Source organism: Microtus ochrogaster, chromosome 19, assembly GCF_000317375.1.
Source record: "Microtus ochrogaster isolate Prairie Vole_2 chromosome 19, MicOch1.0, whole genome shotgun sequence".
Lineage (NCBI taxonomy): Eukaryota > Metazoa > Chordata > Mammalia > Rodentia > Cricetidae > Microtus > Microtus ochrogaster.
This window is the reverse complement of record NC_022021.1, coordinates 42,978,984-43,001,222: the sequence shown is the minus strand read 5'-3', so window position 1 is coordinate 43,001,222 and position 22,239 is coordinate 42,978,984. Positions and strand designations below refer to the sequence as shown.

General features: G+C 48.5%; 1 protein-coding gene across 1 annotated transcript in view; it reads right to left on the bottom strand.

Annotated features, from left to right (window-relative positions):
• The window catches only part of Ankh (ANKH inorganic pyrophosphate transport regulator), a 133,856-nt gene that overhangs the window by 25,147 nt on the left and 86,470 nt on the right, over nucleotides 1–22,239 (bottom strand). The window contains exons 3-7 of the mRNA XM_005356660.2: nucleotides 16,123–16,241; nucleotides 12,760–12,843; nucleotides 5,111–5,281; nucleotides 3,197–3,331; nucleotides 829–921 (exon numbers count right to left, since the gene is read on the bottom strand). Coding sequence (XP_005356717.1) covers nucleotides 829–921; nucleotides 3,197–3,331; nucleotides 5,111–5,281; nucleotides 12,760–12,843; nucleotides 16,123–16,241 — 602 coding nt within the window. The remainder of the gene's footprint in view (nucleotides 1–828; nucleotides 922–3,196; nucleotides 3,332–5,110; nucleotides 5,282–12,759; nucleotides 12,844–16,122; nucleotides 16,242–22,239) is intronic.

The following is a 22,239-nucleotide window of genomic DNA, read 5'->3' as shown; positions in this document are numbered from 1 at the left end:
GCCTTGCTAGCTACCTGCTTCCGAGCAAAGGGCTGTAGGTTTAAACAAGAGAGGCGTGGTGAAATAGACATTTACTAAATGACAGGCAGGACAGTTCCCACCAGGCCAAAGATGAGTTCAACAGCGTTGGAGGCTTCCCTTCGAGGGGCCAGCAGTTGCGGGAGGGCAGAGCGGCTGGCCACTGAGGTTTCTTTGGCTGAATTAGAAAGGTGAAATCTGGAGCTGGAGTGATGGCTCCCAGCACCCTCACTGGGTGGCTCACAATCACCTATAATTCCAATTCCAGGGGAGCTGATGTCCTCTGGCCTCTGAGGTCACCTGCATGCATCTCCTGCACATAAACTCATTCGGTACACACACATGCACACACACACACACACAAATATATGCATACACCTTAAGAGAAAACCCCCAAACAGACAGGAAACGAATCTTGCCACACAGATACTGTCTGTGCCTATCTACCTGCCACAGAACAACAGCCACGAGCCTGTGAGCTCAAGCGCCAGTCTCACACCCCCAGAGCCTGGACATCTGCTACAGGACCCACAAGGCTCAGCATTGACTAGACAACAATAATCACAGGAACAAAGCCCATCAACCTAACTTGGCGTGGGGGTTATTGACTGAAAATACTCACACATGAGGAAGAATGTGACCCCAGGAGTAGCAATTTGGAAAAGCATCACCGAATCTGCACTAAGGCAAACTTCACTTTCCTCTGCTATTCTCGGAGGAAAAGGTCCAAGGTTTCTCCACGGAGACCCCTGTCCATCAAGTGGCAATGCTATGAAGTGTGTTTCTGACACCATGCCACAGAAGTCTCACCTTGTCAAAAGCAGGATAGACAGCACGGATTTCTGTCAACCAGCCATATGGCATGTGACCCACGGGGTAGGTAGCTGTCAGAATTGCCACTGCCTGCAAGAGAAGAGTGGACGCTGTTAGTGTGGGCATCGGCAGGAAGCCCTCCGGGATCTGCCGGGCCAGGTGATTAGGCTAGGGGCACATTTGTCCGTGTAGTCACTAGCCACAAGAGGGTCTCAAACAGTAGAGGTGATACCAAGGAAGTAGTTCACATGAACCGGATGAGGATCAGGCAAGATCCCCTGCTTAAAATGCCAACAGCTCAATCCAGTTTCCTCAGGCTCCAGGATCTTGGCTCTTTCCATTGGGCCTAACTAAGCTTCCGAGTCAATCACGATCTCCTGTGGTGTTTTGCATGTGTGCATCGTATGCACGTGGGTGTCCACACATATGTGTGACATGTGTGTATGACACTGCGTATCTTCCTCAGTTTCTCTCTACCCTACATACTGAGGGAGAGTCTCTCCCGTGAACCTAGAGCTCATTCATCCAGTGAGTCTAGCCAGTCTTCTCAGAGCACCCGGCATCTCACCTTGCCGTGCTCTGGGTCACAGGCAAATGCAGGTAATCCAGACTCTGGTCCACACTGAGCTAGTCCCTCAAGCCCAATACGGGTCCCAAAGCAACCCTAGGAGCAGAGTCTCAGGTCGGCTGCACTTCTCCGCCTGCCTGCTGTCCCTCGGAGTGGTGGAGCCCTTTGTCTTTCCAACTCAGCCCATTTCAGGCCACTCGGTCCCCGGGGCCCCAACTCAAAATTTTAATTTAGCAAAATCCAAAAATATCCCATACAGGAAAGTCTTCTGACAGGTTTCCATGAAAAGCATTTTCTTTTCTTGCATGAATGAAAGGGAGAAAGAAGAAAACTTGGCATCGATGGCCACACTCTGGCAGTTAGTGTTTTAAGCCACTGGTGAAAGAGGAAGTCTGGCTTCATTTGTTTCCACGGACAGAGCAACTGTGCGCAGCACACAAGGGAATGATGCCGTCCACAGTTATGTGAGGGAACCTGGTTTGGTACGGTATAACGCGGTGTGGTGTGGTGTGGTGTGGCATGGCACAAGAGAGTATCGTGATGAGGCAGACCTGGCCAAACTCCCCTCTTCCCGTGTGAGATGGGAGCGCTCTCTCTGTTGACTCCCATCCCTGCTTTTCCACAGAAATGCACTGCTAATGTTAATCACACAGGGCTGATGGAAAATGAGTCAAATGCACACAAATGCTTGAGACATAAGCACACCGTCCAGATACCACTGGCTTTACTTCCCACGTGTGGAGCTTCTATGCCGTGGCTGGCAATTTGGAAATGCCTAATACAAACCCTGCCGTCTTTTGTTTTGTTTATGGGGAGGTGGAATTCTAGCACATAAGCGACAGGGGCTCCGTACCTGGAAAATCAGTATTTGACTGACAAAGCTGCTGTCCTACAACAGCCGCCCCGGATGGCATCTGTGACTCGGATACCAAAATCCAGGGACACTTGGGAGCCAGAGAAAGCATTCTGCTTTTGATTTATAGGCATCTTCCCCGGCCAGAAGGAGCTCTTGCTAGGCCATGGAAACTGGCAGGGTGCTCTGGGCTGGGGAGCTGCTGACAGCGCATGCAAGGCCAGGTATAAACAGGAGGCCTTTACGAGAACTCGCCAGCCTTCCTAAAGGACCAGCGGTGCCAGCAACAGAATTAATTCTCCAGAAGGCGATGGAGGAGGAAACAGATGAAGTCACTCTGTTTGTTCACCCCCAGCTCGAGAGAAGGTACAGATGAGTCAAGCCTTTCTGTGACATGGCAACCAGTTTCCACACCCGTTTCTGGAGCTCTCAGTGAGCACACAGGAGACCCTCATGGTGGTGGTGGTGGGGTGATTGCCAAAAAGGCCATAGATGGCATGGCATGAATGATACTGGCACAGGGGAGGTGAGGCTAGGCGGGGTCACCAGAGGCTCTAGGCAATGCCGGAGCTCCTACAAGGCATGTCCCATGATCCTTTGCAACAACAGTGAAGAAGCTATACGAGGACACTATAGAGAAACGGAGGACCTTGGCAAGGAGGTCAGAAAGCTAGAAGATTCTCACTATCCCAGCTTCTAGCAGCTTCTGTCTGCGCCTTTCTCTCCTACGCCTCAGTTCCTCGTGTGGTAAGAAGGATGACACAGATGTTAGCCATAGCTGCAGAAATGTGAAATTTCAAAAGTCACCCAGCCATGGCTTCCTCTGTCACTGTCTCGTGTAATTTAGCATTTTAGAACCGCTCGGGCTCTGGAGGTGACGTGGAAATAAATCTGAATCATTTCCATCCCTCAGCGTGTGCCCGCATGCCCGCAAAGCGTCCTACCTCTGTAGCGGCAGAGCTGCCGCCCAGGTCCCGGGACACAAAGAGGTTGACAATGGGCCGACTGATTCGCTGTGTGGCCAGGATCAGAGCCAGAGGCCACCAGAAGCTCAGCATCTTCCTTATGGTTGCATCGCCCTGTGTGGAGAAACAGAGGTCAAAGCTCATTCGGGTTCCGGAAGTAGACCGGAACACAGCCTAAAAATCAAAGCTTGGCTTCTTATGCCAATCAACAGCCCTTCATTACGCTGAATAACAATGTATAGAAAAGCCTCTGTAGACAGGCCAAGCTTAATTAAAATTAAGTGTACAGTCGTATTAGAAATTAATTCAGACAGCTGGCAAGCTACTGAGAAATCAAAGTACACACTGGAGCTCGATGGATTCCAACTACTGTTTCCCATATGCGGAACCAGCCTCCACACGAGGTCCTCCCAGGACCCGAGAGGCAGGTTTCAAATGAGTCTCTGTTTATGTCATCACAGTGACTGGCGACAAGCCATGTCAGTAGGAGTTAACTCTGAGCAACAGAACGCTATTATAATCTACTTTGGAATCAGTCAATATATAAATGTGTCTAATTGCTGCAGGACTGTTTAGCCCAGCTGCAGAGACTCCCACCGTCAAGGCCTTCACAGGAGCCATAGGTGAAGCTCAGTAAGGGGCTAGCCATATCTTAAGACATCTACGGCCAAGGTGTGTGCTATCTTTGTGCTACCTTCCAAGCGTGGCTCCTGTTACACAATTTTGGTTTCGTTTCTTAAGAGGGTAAGTGTTACATCACGGGACCATCTCAGGCATTTTGATTTCTTTCTCTCTGCTGGAGGCTGAGCATTGAGAGAGAGAGGAGGTTGGTTGTATCAAGATAATTGTGGTGGCCAAGTGGAAATAACCAGGTAGGGAGTCAATGGTAGCTTGACCTGGGATGAGGTTCGCGATCCACACAATTACTGTTGTGACATGATGAAAGCATTGTGTGGTTAAGCTGGGGACTGGGGGGGGTGTGGTCAGGGTTAGACACAGTCACTTCTATCTGCCTTGTAGCAAGAGAAATGATGCCTACTGCACATGAAGAGAAGCAAGCATGCACACAAACCCAATCCTGTTCTTAACGAGATGAACAGAATACCTTGGCCTCCTGTGACAGGTTGGCTATACTACTCTTAACTGGATTCTCACTTGACGTCTAAAGCCCAGGACAAACGCAATGTTCTCCTCGGAGACGTCCTACATCACATGACTAAAACTGGAGGCCTCTGGATTCCTTGCGGTAGAGATGCTGTTTTGAACTCATCTAGTGTTGTGTTTTGTTTTCTATGTTGCTTCTATGTTGGTCTTCCATATCACGCTATGGTACCTAAAGCTTTGCTGAGTTCCCTAGGAGGAGCCAGATTAAGATATTGGGACTAGCCAGTGCAGAATATCAACAGAGCCTGGGGCTGTGCTATAGTGTTAAAAACATGAACACAAAGGTTCCATAGATCCTAAAACTTTCTGGACCATGAAAGAGGTTGCTGTAGTACAAGAGTACAAGGAGGTCATGCATGGGCTGCGTCACCCATGACTTGACATGACACACGGTCTCCTCATTCGGTCACTTCTACTAAGATCATTTTCAGCTTTAGAGCTCATGATTCTCTGATGGTCTACCCTCAGGAAAGCCCTAACACTTGGCCTCTGGGCTTAGCACACTGAGTTCTCATTTCACAGTCTCTGTGTCTTGGGCAGGCTGTGGTTGAGCAGGTAAAGACTGCCCTGGGGGTTAGGGAGAGAGGGAGAGAGGAGTGAGGAGGGAAAAGACTCAAGATGGACAAGGATGACCAACATATGACACACGTGTGAAAACCAGACAGTAAGTCCTGTTAGTTTGTACAACTAGTCTGTGTTAATATCTGAAAAAGTCAACGGTGCACGCACCCCCAGCTCTGGGCCGCTCCTGTCGGGGATGATGTCATGGATGTTCCGGTAGTAGCCCAGGCACAGTGTGGTACAGCGCACCAGCGCACCCATGTATAGAGACAGGATGGGGATGAGCAGTGGCTCCCGGCATTCCAGGTGACTGTGAAGCAAAATGGCTACGAAAACAACCTGCGGAAAGGAAAACAGGCCAAGTCAGCCGAATGAGGGGAGCTGGTCCGAGAGACCGGGCTGCCCTCCTGAGCTCAGTAGACTCTAGTCTGACCTCCTGGGACCCAGATGTAGATGCCTGGGGTTCACTGGAGAACCACAGCCATGATTTTGCTAGCTCCACCACTGAGCGTCTTTTAAGGCAATTGTTCTTCTGGTTAAAATGACCAACTAGAAATACCTAGAAACTTTGGCCTCTTAGCTGCCTCACTCATGGCTACTGGAGGCTTATTCCGTACCAGAGGAAAAGGCTGTGACAGCAGTGATGTACAGGGCGGGAACAGTGACAGGCTAAAATTCACTGAAAATGCTGCTCCAACCACCACTAGAAATGATGATGGAATTATAAGCTTGGAAATGTATTCAAATATTAACTACAATGTGACTGCAGTGCCCATTTGTTTACTGAAGTTAGAGACCCGGATGTCTTATACGTGGAAGTAGCAGGCTTCATGTTTACCATCCGCGAAACTGACGCTCCAAACCACAGTGGTGTATTTAGAGGCTGGATATGGGCTGTGTGGTTGGTAGAAGTGACCATAGTCAGGAGAGACTGAAGCCATGATGAAGTGCTAATCCCTCTCGGATGGCTCAGTCTCGAAAGCAGCGTTTATGATGTATTAACCTCCTCATCCTGCAGCTGCCGGGAACGTGGCCAACCTCACCATTGGGTCCTCAGGGCACAGGGGACAGAGGCGCTACACAGATGTGTGGCTGGCTATGAGCAGGCAGCCGAGAACGCAGGCGACTCGAGCAGACACGAGCTGGGGACATGCTCACTCTTGCTATCTCATTCACTCCGTCTCACACGTATTTGTCAGGCCAGGAGGACACACTGGGCAGCGACAGAAGTAAGGATGCCCACATCTGTTCCCATGTGCCTTCCGCCTGGACCAAAGGCAGTGAACTGAAAGATATGAAGGCCGGCAGGAAGAAGCCATGCTTGGGCCTTTGAGACTGTGGACATGATGCCCATACTCAGCTAATGAGCCAGAGCTTCTAGGATACCCTTTTATGCAGGCGCGGAGCAACACAGCCATGGCAAGCTACCCATTTTTGCCATCTTCACTGTAAACCAGAGTGCTGGTATGTAGAGTCTAAAACCTGGATGCATAAAAAGTGAGAACGGGAGAATCAGGGCGTCCTGTAATCCCTAAGCTGTCAAGACAGTTCTGCAAGACGGAAGCCTGGGGAGCAGGACTGTGGAGGAGGACCTGAACGAGGAAAGACATAGACCAAAGAGTAGGGAGGGGTGACAAGATAGCACCCACACAACGGAAGGGTGACGCGTGTGTGGGCTTGGTAGGGGAGAGCCCAAGACCAAGGTGGAGATGCTGTCAGTCTCCCCCTCAAATTCTACCCGACTGATGTGTGCGGTCCAGCACTCGCCACCGGCCTTCCATCTTCACAGCAGACATCACTTACCAACTCAAAGCAATACTTGTGCACTTTGCGCCTTCCAGTCCAGAATCACAATTCTGAGTCTGTCATGGCCACCGAAAGCATGTCAGACTATATGAGAAAGGAGCCTGCTGTGTCAGTGACGAGGGTGTCCCCAGAGAAAGGATGGTCCCTGGTACTCAGGGATAGAATCAGTCCCAGACTGACCTCTCGGGGCTGACATTCTAGCGGAGGGGACAGATACACTAATCAAACAATGGGCCAGCGAGCACCCACTGTCTGTCATGCAGAGTCGCCAGGGGAGGCAGGGAGGCAGCTCTGCTGGGCTCTGCCTGAGCTGAGCTGAGACTGAACAGAGGTGGGAGGAGCAGAAAGGAGGAGGGAAACTGAGGCAGGGTATTCTTCCAAGTTGGATCTGTGGTAGGTGGACTGTGGACCAGAGAGCAAGGCGGGAAGAGAGCCATGCTGGGGCACCACAGGCAGTAGGGTTTGTGGCCTACAGCCCCTCCTTGGCCAGCATTAGGAATGGGAGTTTCAGGCATGCTTTTAAATCGGAGGCTGAGGTGGTCAGGAGTTCAATGGATAGGATAACCAACCGTGGCAGCAATAGGAACAGGAGAGAGCCAGGGCAGCTGGGTGGGGGTGGGTGAGGAGGCTGCTCAGCACTGTGGGTAGGAAGGGGTGCTTCCATCAGAACGAGTGACAGCTGCAGAGAGGAGCACAGCAAGGGGAAGCGATGCTAGGATCAGAGCATAACCCTTCATGACAAAGGGACACGCTCCCAAGTGGCTGCTAAGTTTCTAACCAGATGATCGCACTTTCCAATTTACTCAGCAAAGAGCTCGCAGCAGAAGATCTTCAGTTCAGGTTCTGAGCATCTCTCAAAGACCTGAGTGGGAGTCACAGGGGCCTGTTAGTAGCTCTTCCTGGATCTCTAAGAAGGGGCAGCTACGGATATTTAATGGGGGAGTCACAGTTGTGTTGTAGATGCTATACACCTAGGAGACAATATGATTTTGTCTTCCTGTTAATATATGAGGGCCTATTTAGTGCAGACTTAGAGGCTAGGCATCCTGGCTAGCATGGTGCAGGCCTTGGTGGGACCCCTCCACCAACCTTGGCTGTGTGGCTTTATGGCTGATGGCCATGATGGGAGTACGTGGAAAGGAAAAGATTGCAGAGAAACTGGAATCCCACCACCCTTCCAGGGGCAACCCTCAATGACGTCAGGCCCACACCTCCTGGGCGTGAAATCAGGGCATGGGAGGGCGGGCAAACCAGATTCAAACCATCACGGAAGGGCGAGCAAACCACATCCCAAACCATCACAGGCATGAGTTGGAGTCCTCGTGGACAGAGGCCAGTAGGAGGAGTGTTTCCTAGAGAAAGAGGAGTCTATAGTAAGAGCCGCTGAGCGGCTTATGAGCTAATGGGAACTGCCTCCTGGGTGTAAGGGCACAGGCTTCTTAGTAAGAAGCAGCAAGAAGAACTGACAGAGGGGAAACCAGATCAATGCAGGGAACACACTGAAAAGGAAGTAGGAAAAGAGGCGGCAGCGAGTGGCAACTGTCCTTCTGAGAAGTGTGACCGTGACTGAGAAGTAATACAGAGAAACACACTTGGGAGGCAGAGGCAGGCGGATCTCTGTGAGTTCGAGACCAGCCTGGTCTACAGAGCTAGTTCCAGGACAGGCTCCAAAGCCACAGAGAAACCCTGTCTCGAAAAACCAAAAAAAAAAAAAAAAATACAGAGAAACACGGAGCGGTAGCTGACAAGATAGATAAGGATCCAAAGAAGGCTGACTGCGGCCTGGTGTTTTCTATCTGAGGACCTGCGCATGCCCAGACACTCATCCATGGAGACCGAAGGGTCACTAAAAACTAATAAGGTTCCCGAGAAAGCAGGCCAGATCGGGACCCGAGGAACAGGTAGAGGAGGTGGCCCTGAAAGAGAGATATCACCTCTCCAAGTGAGGGAATGTGGAGGCTGCAAGCTCAGCCCGCAGGATGGTGGCCACGGGACAAGAATGTGGTTGCTTCACTTTTCTCTGTGAAGTGGGAACCGAGGTCATCTCCTGGGAAGTGTGACAGGACAGTAACCTTCTGCAGCAGCTGAGGTGACTTGCAGTTTCTGCAGAAGCATTTGCTGCTGGGGGCAGGTGAGGCAGCCGCAACAAGGGTCAGTTAAGGCTAGGGTCTTGCCAAAGGCCGAGGTGAAAAAGCCATAATGCAGAGAGGGTTCCCAGCTGACCTCTGAAGTCAAGGATGGGTAGGTTTCAGCAGACGGCAGGGTCTGGGAGGGGCCAGGACAAACTGCATCAGGGGAATTCTCAGTTTGATGCTGAATAAGCAAAGAAAGTCTAGATGATTGTGGAATAAATCAAACCAATAGCATTTCAGAAAGTGCATGGTGGTGTCACTGACTGGGACAATTGAAAGTACAGTTCAGTATGGAGGAGAACAGGTCACACGCCTCAGCTTGTGCTGATGTATGAAACAGAGAAACTCTGGGAGATGTTTTTAAGTGGAGCTGCTGCTAGAACTCTGAGCATAACTAGCCACTGTCTCTGATGTCTTTTTCACTCATTCATTCGGGCTGTGAAAGCTCCCGGAAAGAGCTGCACCGTCCATTGAACCTGAGGCAAGGCTGATTGGGAGATTCGAACTGCGGTGGCCCTGGAGACGCTGGAATGTTGCAGCTCCATGGCCTCGTTAAAATTTATCCCGGGCTCCCTCTAGCCTTGCAAACAGCCATTCCTTGTCCACCACTGTCTGAACCGACATCCCGAGACTAGCAGGTGAGCCTTTTGGACTGTATAAACAAAAGCCCCAGTTCCCACCAGTCTGTGGGCTCTGCAGTTTGGAGCTGCAGATCTCCGCTTTGCCTTGCTGTAACTGGCCTACATACCGTTTCTACCAATGCTTTTAGAATACTTTTAGAAGTGTCTTGATCGATGATTTTCTTTGTTCTGTTAGTATAAAAATTTCTTCAAATTTATTACCACACCAGCATTGGAATCTGAGGTAACCTAAATCTATATTCCTGGGACCTGGGTGCCCATGTTCAGCTTCATCTCTTCTCCCTTTGGAGCTGATAGTTATGTTTCTGCACTGACAAATGGCAAGGGAGATAGTTCCAAGTGCTCTGCACTGCACCTAGTGACAAATGATCAGATTAGGCTTCCTGGGTGCTTTCAGGCAATGAGAATGAAGAGGGGTGGGAGGGTGTTGGGGGAGTGGTGGTTAGGGAAGTGGGGGGGCTAGGACAGAAGAGTTACAGATGAAAATGATATTTATCACCCCAACCAAACTGTGACAGGAACTCAAAACAACAAGGTCTAAAATAACTTCTAGACAGGGAACAGCCCGGGGGCAGAAGGCACCTGAACTCAGCTTCCCTTGCTTCTCCCAACCAGATCTATTTATTCCACTAAGCAGGGACCAGGATCGGGTTGAAAATGAAGGAGGAAAATGGCTGTGGGCGTATGGCAAAGTATTTTCCATAAGTGTGGTTTGTTTTGTTTTTTTCCTTTCTGTCCCTAGATGTGGACTACGTCTATCCTGGGCAGAGCTAAATGCCTCCTTCTCCCTCTCGGCTCGCTTTTGTCTTCTGCCTTTGTAATGGCACACATCTGCAAACTCCCCCTGAGCTGCTGCTGCTGTTTGAAAGGCGAGATGTTTCTTTTCACTTCAAATTAAACAGCGAATGAACCAGGCAGCTTAATCCAGCTCTCGGAGGATGCTGAAGGTAACGCTGGGACAGAGCTCTAATAGCTGTACAGGAAAATTAACAAGCTAGATCAAAGGATGATGCTAGCTGGCACTCGGGCACACGCATACATGTTAGCAAGAGTTATTTTCAATTACTTTCCCATGGAATAAATGCAATTAATTTGGAAATTTAATTCTCGGTCTTCAGGGAGGTAAACCTAACAGTTTAACTGCAGATTATTTCCAAACCATGGTTTATAGATGAGGGTGCACAATCAAGAAAAAACGGAGGCGCCAACTGGAGGCGGGACTGAAAAACTACTCTTCTCAAACCCCACCCCACCGGCATGACTGAGTCCTGCTCAGACTGACACACTGTAGGGACTACGTATTCTTCCCCAGAAATCTTCCCCGTCCTATCCTTGAAGGGAAGAAAAAAAAAAAGGCAAGGCGTGCCAGGGCTCGTGCCTGAGAACGAAGGGAAGCCAAAGCCCTCCTCTCAGACACTGTGGTCAGACAGAGGAACCAACTTCCTCTTTCATTTTAAAATGTAGGTGTGCTGGCTAGTTTTATGGCAACTTGACACATGCTAAACTCAACCAAGAGGAGGGAACCTCAATTAAGAAAATGCCTCCATAAGATCAGGCTGTATGCAAGCCTATAAGACGTTTTCTTAATTAGTGGTTGACGGGTGAAGGCACAGCCCGTTGTGAGTGGTACCTCCCTGGGCTGGTGGTTCTGGGTTCTATAAGAAAGCAGGCTGAGCAAGTCAGTAAGCACACCCTGCCATGGCCTCTGCATCACTTCCTGCCTCCAGATTCCTGCCCTCTTTGAGTTCCTGTCCTGACCTCCTTTAATGAAGGACTAAGATGTAGAAGTGCAAGCCAAGAAAGTCCTTTCTTCCCCAGTTTGCTTTGGTTGTGGTGTTTAACCACAGCAATGGTAACCCCAAGTAAGACAGTGGGGATGATGTGTGGGGGACAGAACATGGCACCCACACAAGAAACCATGCTTAAAAATATTCCCAGGGCTTTGGAGTTGGAGGATCAGAGTGTTCAAAGTCAGCCTAGGAGAGAGAGAGAGAGAGAGAGAGAGAGAGAGAGAGAGAGAGAGAGAGAGAGAGAGAGATCTCATAAGAAATAAATAAACAGAAGCAACAAGAACAGAAACCCCGGTTGATAAGATGGCTCAGCAGATAAAGTGCGTGCTGCTCAAGTCTGGCGACCTAAGTTCAATTCCCGGAAGTAGGCACAGGCAGAAGGAGGAGAAATGACTGAACAATGCTGTCCTATGATCCCCCACATGTGTGCCTAGTACGTGTGCCTCACTCATAATAAGAAATAAAGTTTCGCTGGGGGGTGGTGGCGCACGCCTTTAATCCCAGCACTTGGGAGGCAGAGGCAGGCGGATCTCTGTGAGTTCGAGACCAGCCTGGTCTACAAGAGCTAGTTCCAGCAGGACAGGCTCCAAAACCACAGAGAAACCCTGTCTCAAAAGACCAAAAAAAAAAAAAAAAAAAAAAAAAAAAAAAAAAAAAAAGAAAGAAAGAAAGAAAGAAAGAAAGAAAGAAAGAAAGAAAGTTTTTTTTGGTGGTAGGAAGGTGTGGGGGGGAAAGTGTGGTTGATATGCAAAATGAAAAAACTTTTAAATAAAAAATTTAAAAAAAGAAATAAAGTTATAAAGAAGAAGGAAAAAAGAATAATTCCATGAGTCCCAAGTGCTGATTCAGGAACCCACTGAGAGATTGCATTATATCCCATAAAGAGCATGCAGGCAAGGGCAAAGGGACCATATATGACTGGCCATAAACATACTCGGTGTTACTCTGTTATCGTTGTATGTGTGCGCACATGTGGAGGCCAGAGAACCTGGACTGAACCTGGAGCTCGCTGCTTCACAGACTGGTTGGCCAGCAAGCTCCCGGATCCTGCTGTCGCCCCTCCGCAGGGCCGGGGTTACAGACAAACACCCAGTGCTCGGCACTGCCTTCTGGTCCTCAAGTTTGCATAGCTGGCCCTTCATCGACTGTGCCACCTTGCCAGCGCCCTTACTAATCACTTCCCACTCACACACTTTAAAGACAATGGTTCAACTCCCAGGCACTTCCTTTAAAGCTGTACCACCCTCATCCCAGTGAGACCGTACGAGATTGGACTTTGATTACAGGATGCTACGTTTCCTCACTCATCCAACCACTATCAGAAGCCATATCTGATGGGAGCTGCACACTGGGAGGCACCACCCCCACACACTGTAAATACGGTTTCCACATCTCAGGTCCAGACAGCCACTCCCAGGAGCTGTGACAGACAGAGGGACCACTGTTACCTGAGCTATGACATCTGAGATGGAGGCACATCCCACCAGGAAACTGTACTTGTGTTTTAGGAGTATGCCAGCGTGGGTCCAGGCCTGCCAGAAAGAACAGAATTTTCAGTGAGAGGCACAGCTGGGATTATGGTGTGTCTTACCTTATGGCTTAGTAGGGAGTCCTGAAATACACTCCAAAAATCATAGCAGCGGTTTGATTAGCCTTTCACCGGTAAAATGACTTCATCCAGCGGCTGGCTAGCTCCACGCTGGATTCTGAGTGGAATGAGTGACTGTGCACATTCATTCAGTAGCACTAACCAGGAGGTATGCCGAACGGACGGGTTGGTCACCACTGCTGGGAGCAGAGAAACCGCCAAGAGTGGAGACACAAGATCTCCCGGAGTTGTGATCCCCAAACGGCCTGTCCTTCCAGAAAGTACATTAGAGCAAGTGTTCTAAGGTGGTTCTGAGAGACTGACATCAACTATGTGGTGATACTGACGGCAGGATCTGAACTTGGCTTTGTGTGTTTGAGGGAGGCTGAAGGAAGTCATAAAACAGGAGCTAGCAAGCCTGAGGTCAGTGGGTAGCAGGTGTGGAGATCGACGCTCACAGCAGGATCTGGGTAAGAACTTCACATCTTACCTTAATGGCCAATTTGGACCAACAGACTGTATTGTTTAGATTTTTGTCAGCTTGACACAAGCTAGGGTCATCACAGAAGAGGGGATGACCTCAACTGTGAAAATGCCTCTAACAGAATGGAATGCAGGCCAAGTCTGGGGGGAGTTTTTTGATTGAGAGTTGATAATGGAAAGGCTCAGCCCACTATGGACAGAGCCACTCCTTGGCCAGTAGGCCTAGGCTGTACAAGAAAGCAGGCTGAACAAGCCTTAGGAAGTGGCGCAGAAAGCAGTGTTCCTGCGTGGTCTCTGCTTGCTTGGTTCCTGCCTTGGCTTCCTCAGCAGCGAACTGCAACTGGCAGTTGTCAGAGGAAACAAACCCTTTCCTCCCCCAGCTTCCAGCCATGGCCTTAATCCCAGCAATAGAGAGCCAACTAGAACAGAGAGAAACGACTTGATGTCTGAGCTGAATGCAATGGCAAGTCATTGGGTCTGGGACAAAAACTTGGAACACAGTGGCTTCATCTACTTCCTTCCCCGGCTCTGGAGTCCCAAGGTGTCAAATGTCTAAAAGACACGTAGATAACATTTGTGAATAGCACCTCGTAGGTGGCCTTGTTGTCTTAATGTCATGGGGGGTGGGGGAACTTCATGACTTCTAACAATTATCTCCCCAACCAAACTGTAACGATGGTGTTGCAGGTATGTACGTGTGCATGCTCACATGTGCAGATTTGTGCAAAGGTGAGATGATTGCTTTTGACAATTGCTCGGCATTTTGTCTTTTATTAGCAGTGTCCCATTGTTCTACTGGGGCCTTCAGAAGAATTTATGAGTAAAACATGAAGGAGAAACTCATCAAGACAGATACTCCAATATTGTTGTTGACTCTCCAAATTACTTGGGACTAGAGTTGTTACAGATTTTAAATTCTTCCAGACTTTGTTTTGTGTGTGTGTGTGCGTGTGTGTTAGTGTGTGTGTGTGCATACATATACATAGATAAATAGATATAGAGACAGACAGACAGATAACCAGGAGTTGAGACCAAGCTCTAAAGACAAAATTTGTATAGCTTATACAAACAGTCTGACAGTAAATTTATACAGCATTTAAAAGAGTTTCGCACATGAATTAGAGTCTCATACATGAACGTACGGTTTCCCACATGTGGCGCCATTCAGCAAGCTTTAGGTTTTGAGAAGTCAGCATCCGGGATTTGGGATGAGGGAAACTCAACCTGTACTGAGCTTTAAAAATGGTGCTGTGGCGAAGAAAAACAGCTGGCAGGGACAGAAGGCAGAGCATCTAAGAGTCTGCGACTCCCTTCTATGAAAAGTCATGAGTTCCCAGAATTCACTGTATAATTACAGCTCTCTGTTTAGATCCCCACTTCCAGTTCACCGGGTGGACAGAGTGACATCATAGGTTCAGTCTATCCAGTTCAATCTTAACTCTTTCAGCATCAAGACTTGATTCTGATCTCTGATGAAGCCACCCACATGCACCGGGTTCCTGGTGTAAGTGTGGGGTATGGGGACTGCATGGCCCTGTGAACTATCCTTGGGTTCACCTGCATCAGCTACCAGAGGCAGCACAGCTGGCCAAAGTCATAAGAGGAAAATTCAGGCGCAGGTGGTCACAGGCGACCCAATTTTCCCACTGATGGTAATTTCAGAGGAGCTAATGGAAGAATTTATTGCTAGGTATTAAATATTAATCTTGTATTGTCTCTTTATAGCTATTGCTAAGAGAAAAGAACAAAGCCTTGTCTTCACGACCATTGATATAGGATTCATGACAGCTCTTTCTTTGTGTCGTAAGCCTGGTAACTAAGTGATGACAGCTCACCAGAATGTTCAGGAGAAGCAAAGTTGTGAAACCTGCAGGTTTGCATCACACGGGCAGCCAGTGTATGAGAAAGCTAGCCTCATCTCCTGCTACTGAACCAACCAGAATAAACAATTGAATCAAAACTTCCAATTGTGCTTTCTTGCCGCCTGCTAGGCTTTGTGGCAGATATATGTATGTGTGTGTGTGTGTGTATGTATGTATATATATATGTATGTATGTATGTATGTATGTATGTATGTATGATAAATTGATGAGACACCGGTTAAAGCTCAAGGGTCCGTTGGAACCCACCTACAGTCTAGGTGACAATGTTCAGCTGCCGTGGGAATGAGCTCGATGGCGCCTCAAAAATTCAAAAAATATGTAACTACCAGACAATCTAACACTTCCACTTCTGGACGTGGACCCCGAAGACCTGAAAGCAGGGACTCAAAGGATATTTGTACACTCACATCCATGGTTTTACTCGCAGTAGCCAACATGGAGAAGGATATAAATGAACACATAGGCAAAATGAACTTTATCTAGACAAGGAAATATCATTCTGCTTCATAAAGGGATGAAATCCTGACAATTTCTGTAGCACAGAGAGAACACTGATGCTATCCATAATAAAATCAGCCACTCATGAGAGAATGAACACAGTTTGGGTCCCCGTGAGTGGGGTCCCATTCATAGACATGGGAGGTAGCGCATGGTTTCTGGGAGAGGGTGTGGCGAGGTGGAATTCCTGTTTAATGGGAACAGCTATAATATGCGACATAAAGGTGCTCGCTTGCACAGAAACACGAATGCTCTTCTGCCACTGAACCAGACACATAAAAAATGCCCGAAACAGGGAATTCTATGATGAACATGTTCAGCCGTTAAGAAAAAGGAAAGCGCACGGTTTCTCTGCTTACCATAGCGTCCATAAAAGGGAAGGCAGCGAGATACAGGAAGGCTCTTCGTGTTTTGCTCCCCACAGACTCGTCCACATGATGTAGCTTGTTGATGATGTAGTACCCTAAGTCACTGTAGGCTACAAGGGACCGAAACAGACATGGTGTTTAGAAAAAGCTAGTTTACATGATTTTTGCTGAAAACACTGAACACAATTTGAAATGTCACATCTGCTTGTTGTAAGGAAGTCAAAAAAACACCATCAGAGACCCACACAGAATCTCATTCTTCTGCCAGTGGGTGGGCGGAGCTGCCGGCTACCCAGTACTTTTACTGGTATGTTGGTAAGCATGTGAGTTTCAACACACATACCTAAGGAGGTCAGACTGCCCACTCCCTTCTAAACCACAGCAACTCTGAATGGTGTCTTCCCATTCGCTGAACGACTCTCAGTGAGTTGGTTTACCCAATTTCCTATTGCGCATCTGTGGTATCATTTGACTGCTCGGTGGAAATAGCCAAAGCTAAATATTTAATTTTATAAATAAAAAGAGAAAATTTCTGGAACTTAGCATTTGTTTTCAGCACAAGCTTTGACACCTGACAGTGTGCAATGCCACTGCTTTGGGAGGAGGGTGTCCGGTACTGGAAATTGTGTAATAGAAAGAGATGTCCAGAGGGTATTTGGGGAGTCCTCCTGCATCCAGACTGGTCATGGTGTGGAAGTGAAGCACAGAGGGACCCCAACATATAGACAGGGCATATTCAAGCCCAACAGATAAGAGGTAAAGATAGAGGCATGGAGGATCCTGACAGATGCCATCAGCAAAGACTGCAGGCTTGAGCTCACAGATGCGGTTAAGACAAAAATGTGCAGATGTTCTTCAAGGCTTTTTGCCGATGTTCTTCAAGGCTTTACAAGGGCTCTACCACACCAGCTCTCACAACTATGGCTGTGCATGCACGTGACACCTAGATGCAACTCTGAATTCACAACGGAGTCAAGGGAAAAATAAGACCCCCGTGTCGGAGTTTGGGGGGTGACTTATCACCACACAAACCAGTCAATGGAGATAACGCTCTTTTGTCAGGGTTGGTCTTGAGTCACACGGGATTTTGTAGTAATGTGACCTTAAAAAAGTGACTTTTAGGAACCCGAAATGTATCACTGGGAATTGCAGAGGTCACAGAGGGCACGCAGCTGAAGGAGCGAAGATGGTTCTGATGTCCAGAGAACAAGTCAGGGTTGAGGTTGACAGAGGCAAAGGTGAGCAAGGGTGTTGGGTGAGGAGAGCGGCAAGTCTATCAAGGCCACCGAGGAGCCAGAAGAGAAGCCCAGGGAGAAGACACCCTGAAGCAAAAGAGAAGCTCAGGGAACATGAGACTGTCACAGCAAGGGGTGGGGAAGGACAGCTGTGCTCGGATCTGCCATCTGGATCAGAAGCTGACAGAGATGAGGCAAAGACAGGAGGCCCGAGTTGACCCTGGGAGGCAGCGTGAGAGCTTTAGTCTGGCCTGCAGTGTGGTACAACCAGCCCGGTGGTCAGCTGATGGAAACACAAAGCCAGGAAGTTAAGAATCCTGCATCCCACACACAATCTACTCTGGGGGCAGAGCCGTGGACATTTTCTCTTTATCATTGCTGCTATTTATCTCCGTGTGTGCTTTTATGTCATCGGCAAATGCTCACTTGTGCAGGGTCTTGCGGGGAGACAGTCTTGACCTACCCATACAAACGTCCCTGTTCTGGCAGAAATCACTGGAATGGAAAGGTCAGCGATGCCACAGGCAAGAGCATGGGGCCCGCTATGAATAGCTGGCGAGCGAAAATCCCCTGATAAAGGTTACAGTCCATGGAGCAAGCCAGCGGACAAGACTTGACTACAAGGCCCGACGCTGGGGACCATGGGAAGGGCTGAGGGCCAGAACGACAGTGACATGGGCAAACCATGTCTCCCTGAAGTTCAAACATCAAAGTCCCAACCTCCGGACCTCTGAATGTGACCTTATGTAGCTACAGGACTATGGCAGATATAATAAGATGAAGTCATACTGGAGTGGGTGTTCAACCCAACATGACCAGTGACCTTGTGAAAAGGGAGAGATTGGATACAAAGACAGCTATGCACAGGAAAAAAAAATCCTTGTGAGGGTAGAGACTGGGCAATGCAGTCTCACGCCAAAGGCTGCCAGGAAAGTCTCAAAACCAAAGGTCAAGCAGAGGGCAGCTGTCCCTCAAAGTGCTCAGAAGGAATCCGCCCTGTCTACACTTTGACCTCAGACTTGCTGTCTGCAGAGCTGTAAGACTGTAGTACACTTCTGTCGCTGAAGCTACAGAAGCTGTAGTGTTTTGACACGGCAGCCCTCCTAATGACTACAGCTGGGTTCCAAGGAAGGCGTGGCAGCAAGGAAAGATGGGCAGCGAATGTGTGTGGCTGACAGAAAGACGTGTGATCTGCACCTGCTACCTGCGAATAGGGAACACTACGGAAGCAAGCGCCCTGACTCTGGCAGTAATGTATTTTAACTGTGGCAGCAAGATGGGGACTTTGTGTAAGATATCTGGGTTAACGGCGGCTTAAGGACAGTGGGGTTCTTGAACCTTTCTCTCGGCACTGTCTCGGGAATGTAAGTTACCACTGTTGTTCTTCCAGCTCCCAGGGCCTGCCTGGCTCCATGGGCCCAGCTTCAGGGCATCTGGGACTCACGGGCACAAGGGCTATTTTGCTTCTTTCTGCTTTAGACCCTTCCTCTTTCAGCTACTAAAGGGGAAACCTGGAGGTCAGAGACAGTTTTTTTTTTTTCCTCAGATTTTTTTACTTACTCTTTCTGTGGGAGAAGAATCCAGGCTTTTCCCACCTGGATACTGTGTGTATAAAATCCCAGGACCTGTTTCCACCTCATCTCTTCTGTCCCCAGCTCCACCCTCCTGGGCCAGCCTTTGAGCTAGTTCCAGCTCAGCCAAAGCTGGTGGCTGGGGTGATTTGTGTAAAATGCTTTGCATAGTCCCTAATGGCTATTTACTAGGCTTCAGCTCCTAACAACTGCCTTACCAAGACTGCTTTGCAAACTAGTCTTCCTCCTGAAGAGGAGAGAGCTATAAAACAAATTAAACAGAGCCTCTGAGCAGATGACCCAGGCTTTATGACTGCAAACAGCAGGAGGACGACACTGACTTGACCTATGGACTGGTAGGAGGCTCAAAACTAGACCAAACAAAGAGAGGAAGGCCCTTTAAATGATCTCAGCCAACTGAGAACATCCCCTTTGCAATCAGTGGTTCTCAAACTTGCAGGACTAGTAGTTACCAGCTCTTATAGCAAACTGTGAAATATTCATATTAATGAAAAAAAGTCTAATAAAGAATATCTTCTGGGAACTGAGACCCCATCAATTTCAGAAACATTATAATATATTCAGTTCCAAGATGTAAAATTCACAACAGGTAGAGCGCCTGTTCTAATTCAAATTTCTAAGGTATCGATGGGTAAAAGTCTCTCCAGGACCATTTACTGACCCACTGAGTCCTACTTAGGAGGGTTTTTGTAGGAGCCTGCACGTTCATCTTGGGTCTCTAATGTATGTGTTGCTTCCAAAGAGTATGTGTTTACATGGCTGATAAACCACATTTAAATCGCCTCAACAAATATGCACTGAATACTTATTCAGATGAGGCGCTGTGCCAATCACCCAGCCATGAAGGAGGCAGCTTTCTGTACATGACTGGGACGCTGATATATAATAAACTCAACTACATTCCGTCCCGGGCAGCGTTTGCCCAGAAAGCATAGGGATGGGAGATGCACATAAGGCCAAGTCCTTGGAGCAATACCCTGGGACCATGTATAATGGTAAGCAATTGAATATAAGATTGTAGTATGGGAGTCAAAGCCTCGCTGGTATAACACTTGGCAAAGTGGGGATCAGTGTAAATTACTATGGGTATTGGCTTCTCACTGGAGGGTATGTCTATTCCTGAGTGAAAAACCAGGATGTAACCTGGGTTTTGATAACTATGGATTGAAAACATTGATAAATCCATCATGCCCAAAAGAAGGGATTGTAAAAGTGTTCTCAGATCTTCCCACCCCTTTATAGCAACGTTCTTTATGACTTTTTGGCTCCTTTTGCCACATGCTGTATAGTTTATGTGCTCATCCCTTGACCCGAGGCTGAGCAGCAATATGCTCTGGTCAGCCAGTAGTGTTATAGTGTCTCTGATTCCTGACTTCAGAATGTTCTTGCCTTCACCCTGACAGCTGGAGCCCAGCCACGTCCATCCAAAGAAGCCCAGACAATGCTACTGGACTAGGAAGGAAAGGAGCTCAGCAGAGGTCACAGGGCCATCCTCAGAGAGCACCCTCAATATTGGTTAAGTCACACCTTGATCTTTAACTGCCCACAGGGATGCGAGTCCAGTAAAGTCCAGAAGAATCCCCCGGACAGCCATGATTGGTAGAACAAAAGTGAGCATTTGCCTTTTAAGCTACCAAGTCCTGGATGGCTTTTGTTTTCTCTTTATTGTTTGTTATTTTGAGTCAACGTCTGATGAAGTCCAGGCAGGGCTCAAACTCATGCTGTAATGAGGATGTAACGGCTCTTCTGGTCCCCCTGCTTCTACCTCCCAGGTGCTAGGATTACAAGTGTGCAGCACCACACTAGGGCTCACATATGGAGCTTGGCAAATATTCCACTTTCTGAGCAACATCCCCTGACCCCATGGTGAGTTGTCAGATAATAAACGAAATGGCTTATTCCTAATACTCTGATTGGTGTGATTTTCTATATGGCACCCACCCACCTTTCCTAGGGCTGGTCTGTGATTCATGAGTAAGTGGGAAATCTGAAAAGCTAAGCCAGATAGAAGGAACATTCTATAAATTACTAGAAATTATTTTAGTTACCCACAATACGAGCCTGTGTGTGTTCAGTTCCCCTGCTGGCTCCCTAGGTTCCCTCAGAGCATGAAGCTGCTCCCCACTGGGAACAAATGTAAAGAAAGCTAAAGGCACTCAACAGCTCCTCCATCTGCATGAACAAGGAAGCCAGAAAGACTCACAGTGGACGACAGTAATCTAGGCTCAACCAAAACTACCTACAATATCAGGTCAGTGACCTGTCCTCACTACAGGTTCGCTAAGAGCAAGCGATGGGATATTACCTGCCTCATGACTGCCAGGCTTAATTCAAATGTGGTGGTGGCAAACCCTGTCGCTGCAGTCTGTGACTCCAGGAAGAAGTTCCGGCTATGACTAAACTCCAAGGGGACGCTGAGTGGCAGCCACCCAACACATACGTTCAAATCTCGTGTGGTTCAGATAGCTAGAGACAGGCTGTGGGTGTGCAGGGGGCTGACAGGGACTTTACAGCTACAGAGACTCCGAGATGTAAAGTCTTCCAAGTCCAGCACAGCTCCAGCTGTCTACGCATCTGCTCCATGGCATGCGGTCGGCGGGGTGTCGCTAAGTAAGAGCCGGGACCATCTTTCCCTCATGAGTTCTACCAGGCTTTCTTAGAGGAAAAGCCTATGTGCAATCTGCTCCAGCTATCAGCTATGTCTGGAAACCAACACCCATGTGCAGAACTGTCAGGGAAGAGAGAATGCCTGCCTCACTCTCCAGTGGTGAAAAGTGAAAGGAAAGTCGGAAAACAAGCATGAAGAAAGAAGACGACATTAGCTACCGCCCAGGCAATGAGAAGGACCCACAGCAGGTTCTTTCCTTTCCTGGGACAAGAGCAATAACAACAGATGACACAACAAAGAGCATCCAGTGAGCAGTCTTGTAGCCACTAACTGGCGCATAGAGATGACATCAGCAGTCTTGTAGCCACTAACTGGCGCACAGAGATGACATCAGCAGTCTTGTAGCCACTAACTGGCACACAGAGATGACCTCAGCAGTCCTGTAGGCCCTAGTTAGCGCACAGAGATGATGTCAAAAGTCTTGTAGGCACTAGCTGGTGCACAGAGATGAAATCAGCAGTCTTGTGGGCACTAGCTGGCACACAGAGATGATGTCAGCACTCTTGTAGCCACTAACTGGCACACAGAGATGACATCAGCAGTCTTGTGGGCCCTAGCTAGTGTACAGAGATGACATCAGCAGTCTTGTGGGCACTAGCTGGCGCACAGAGAT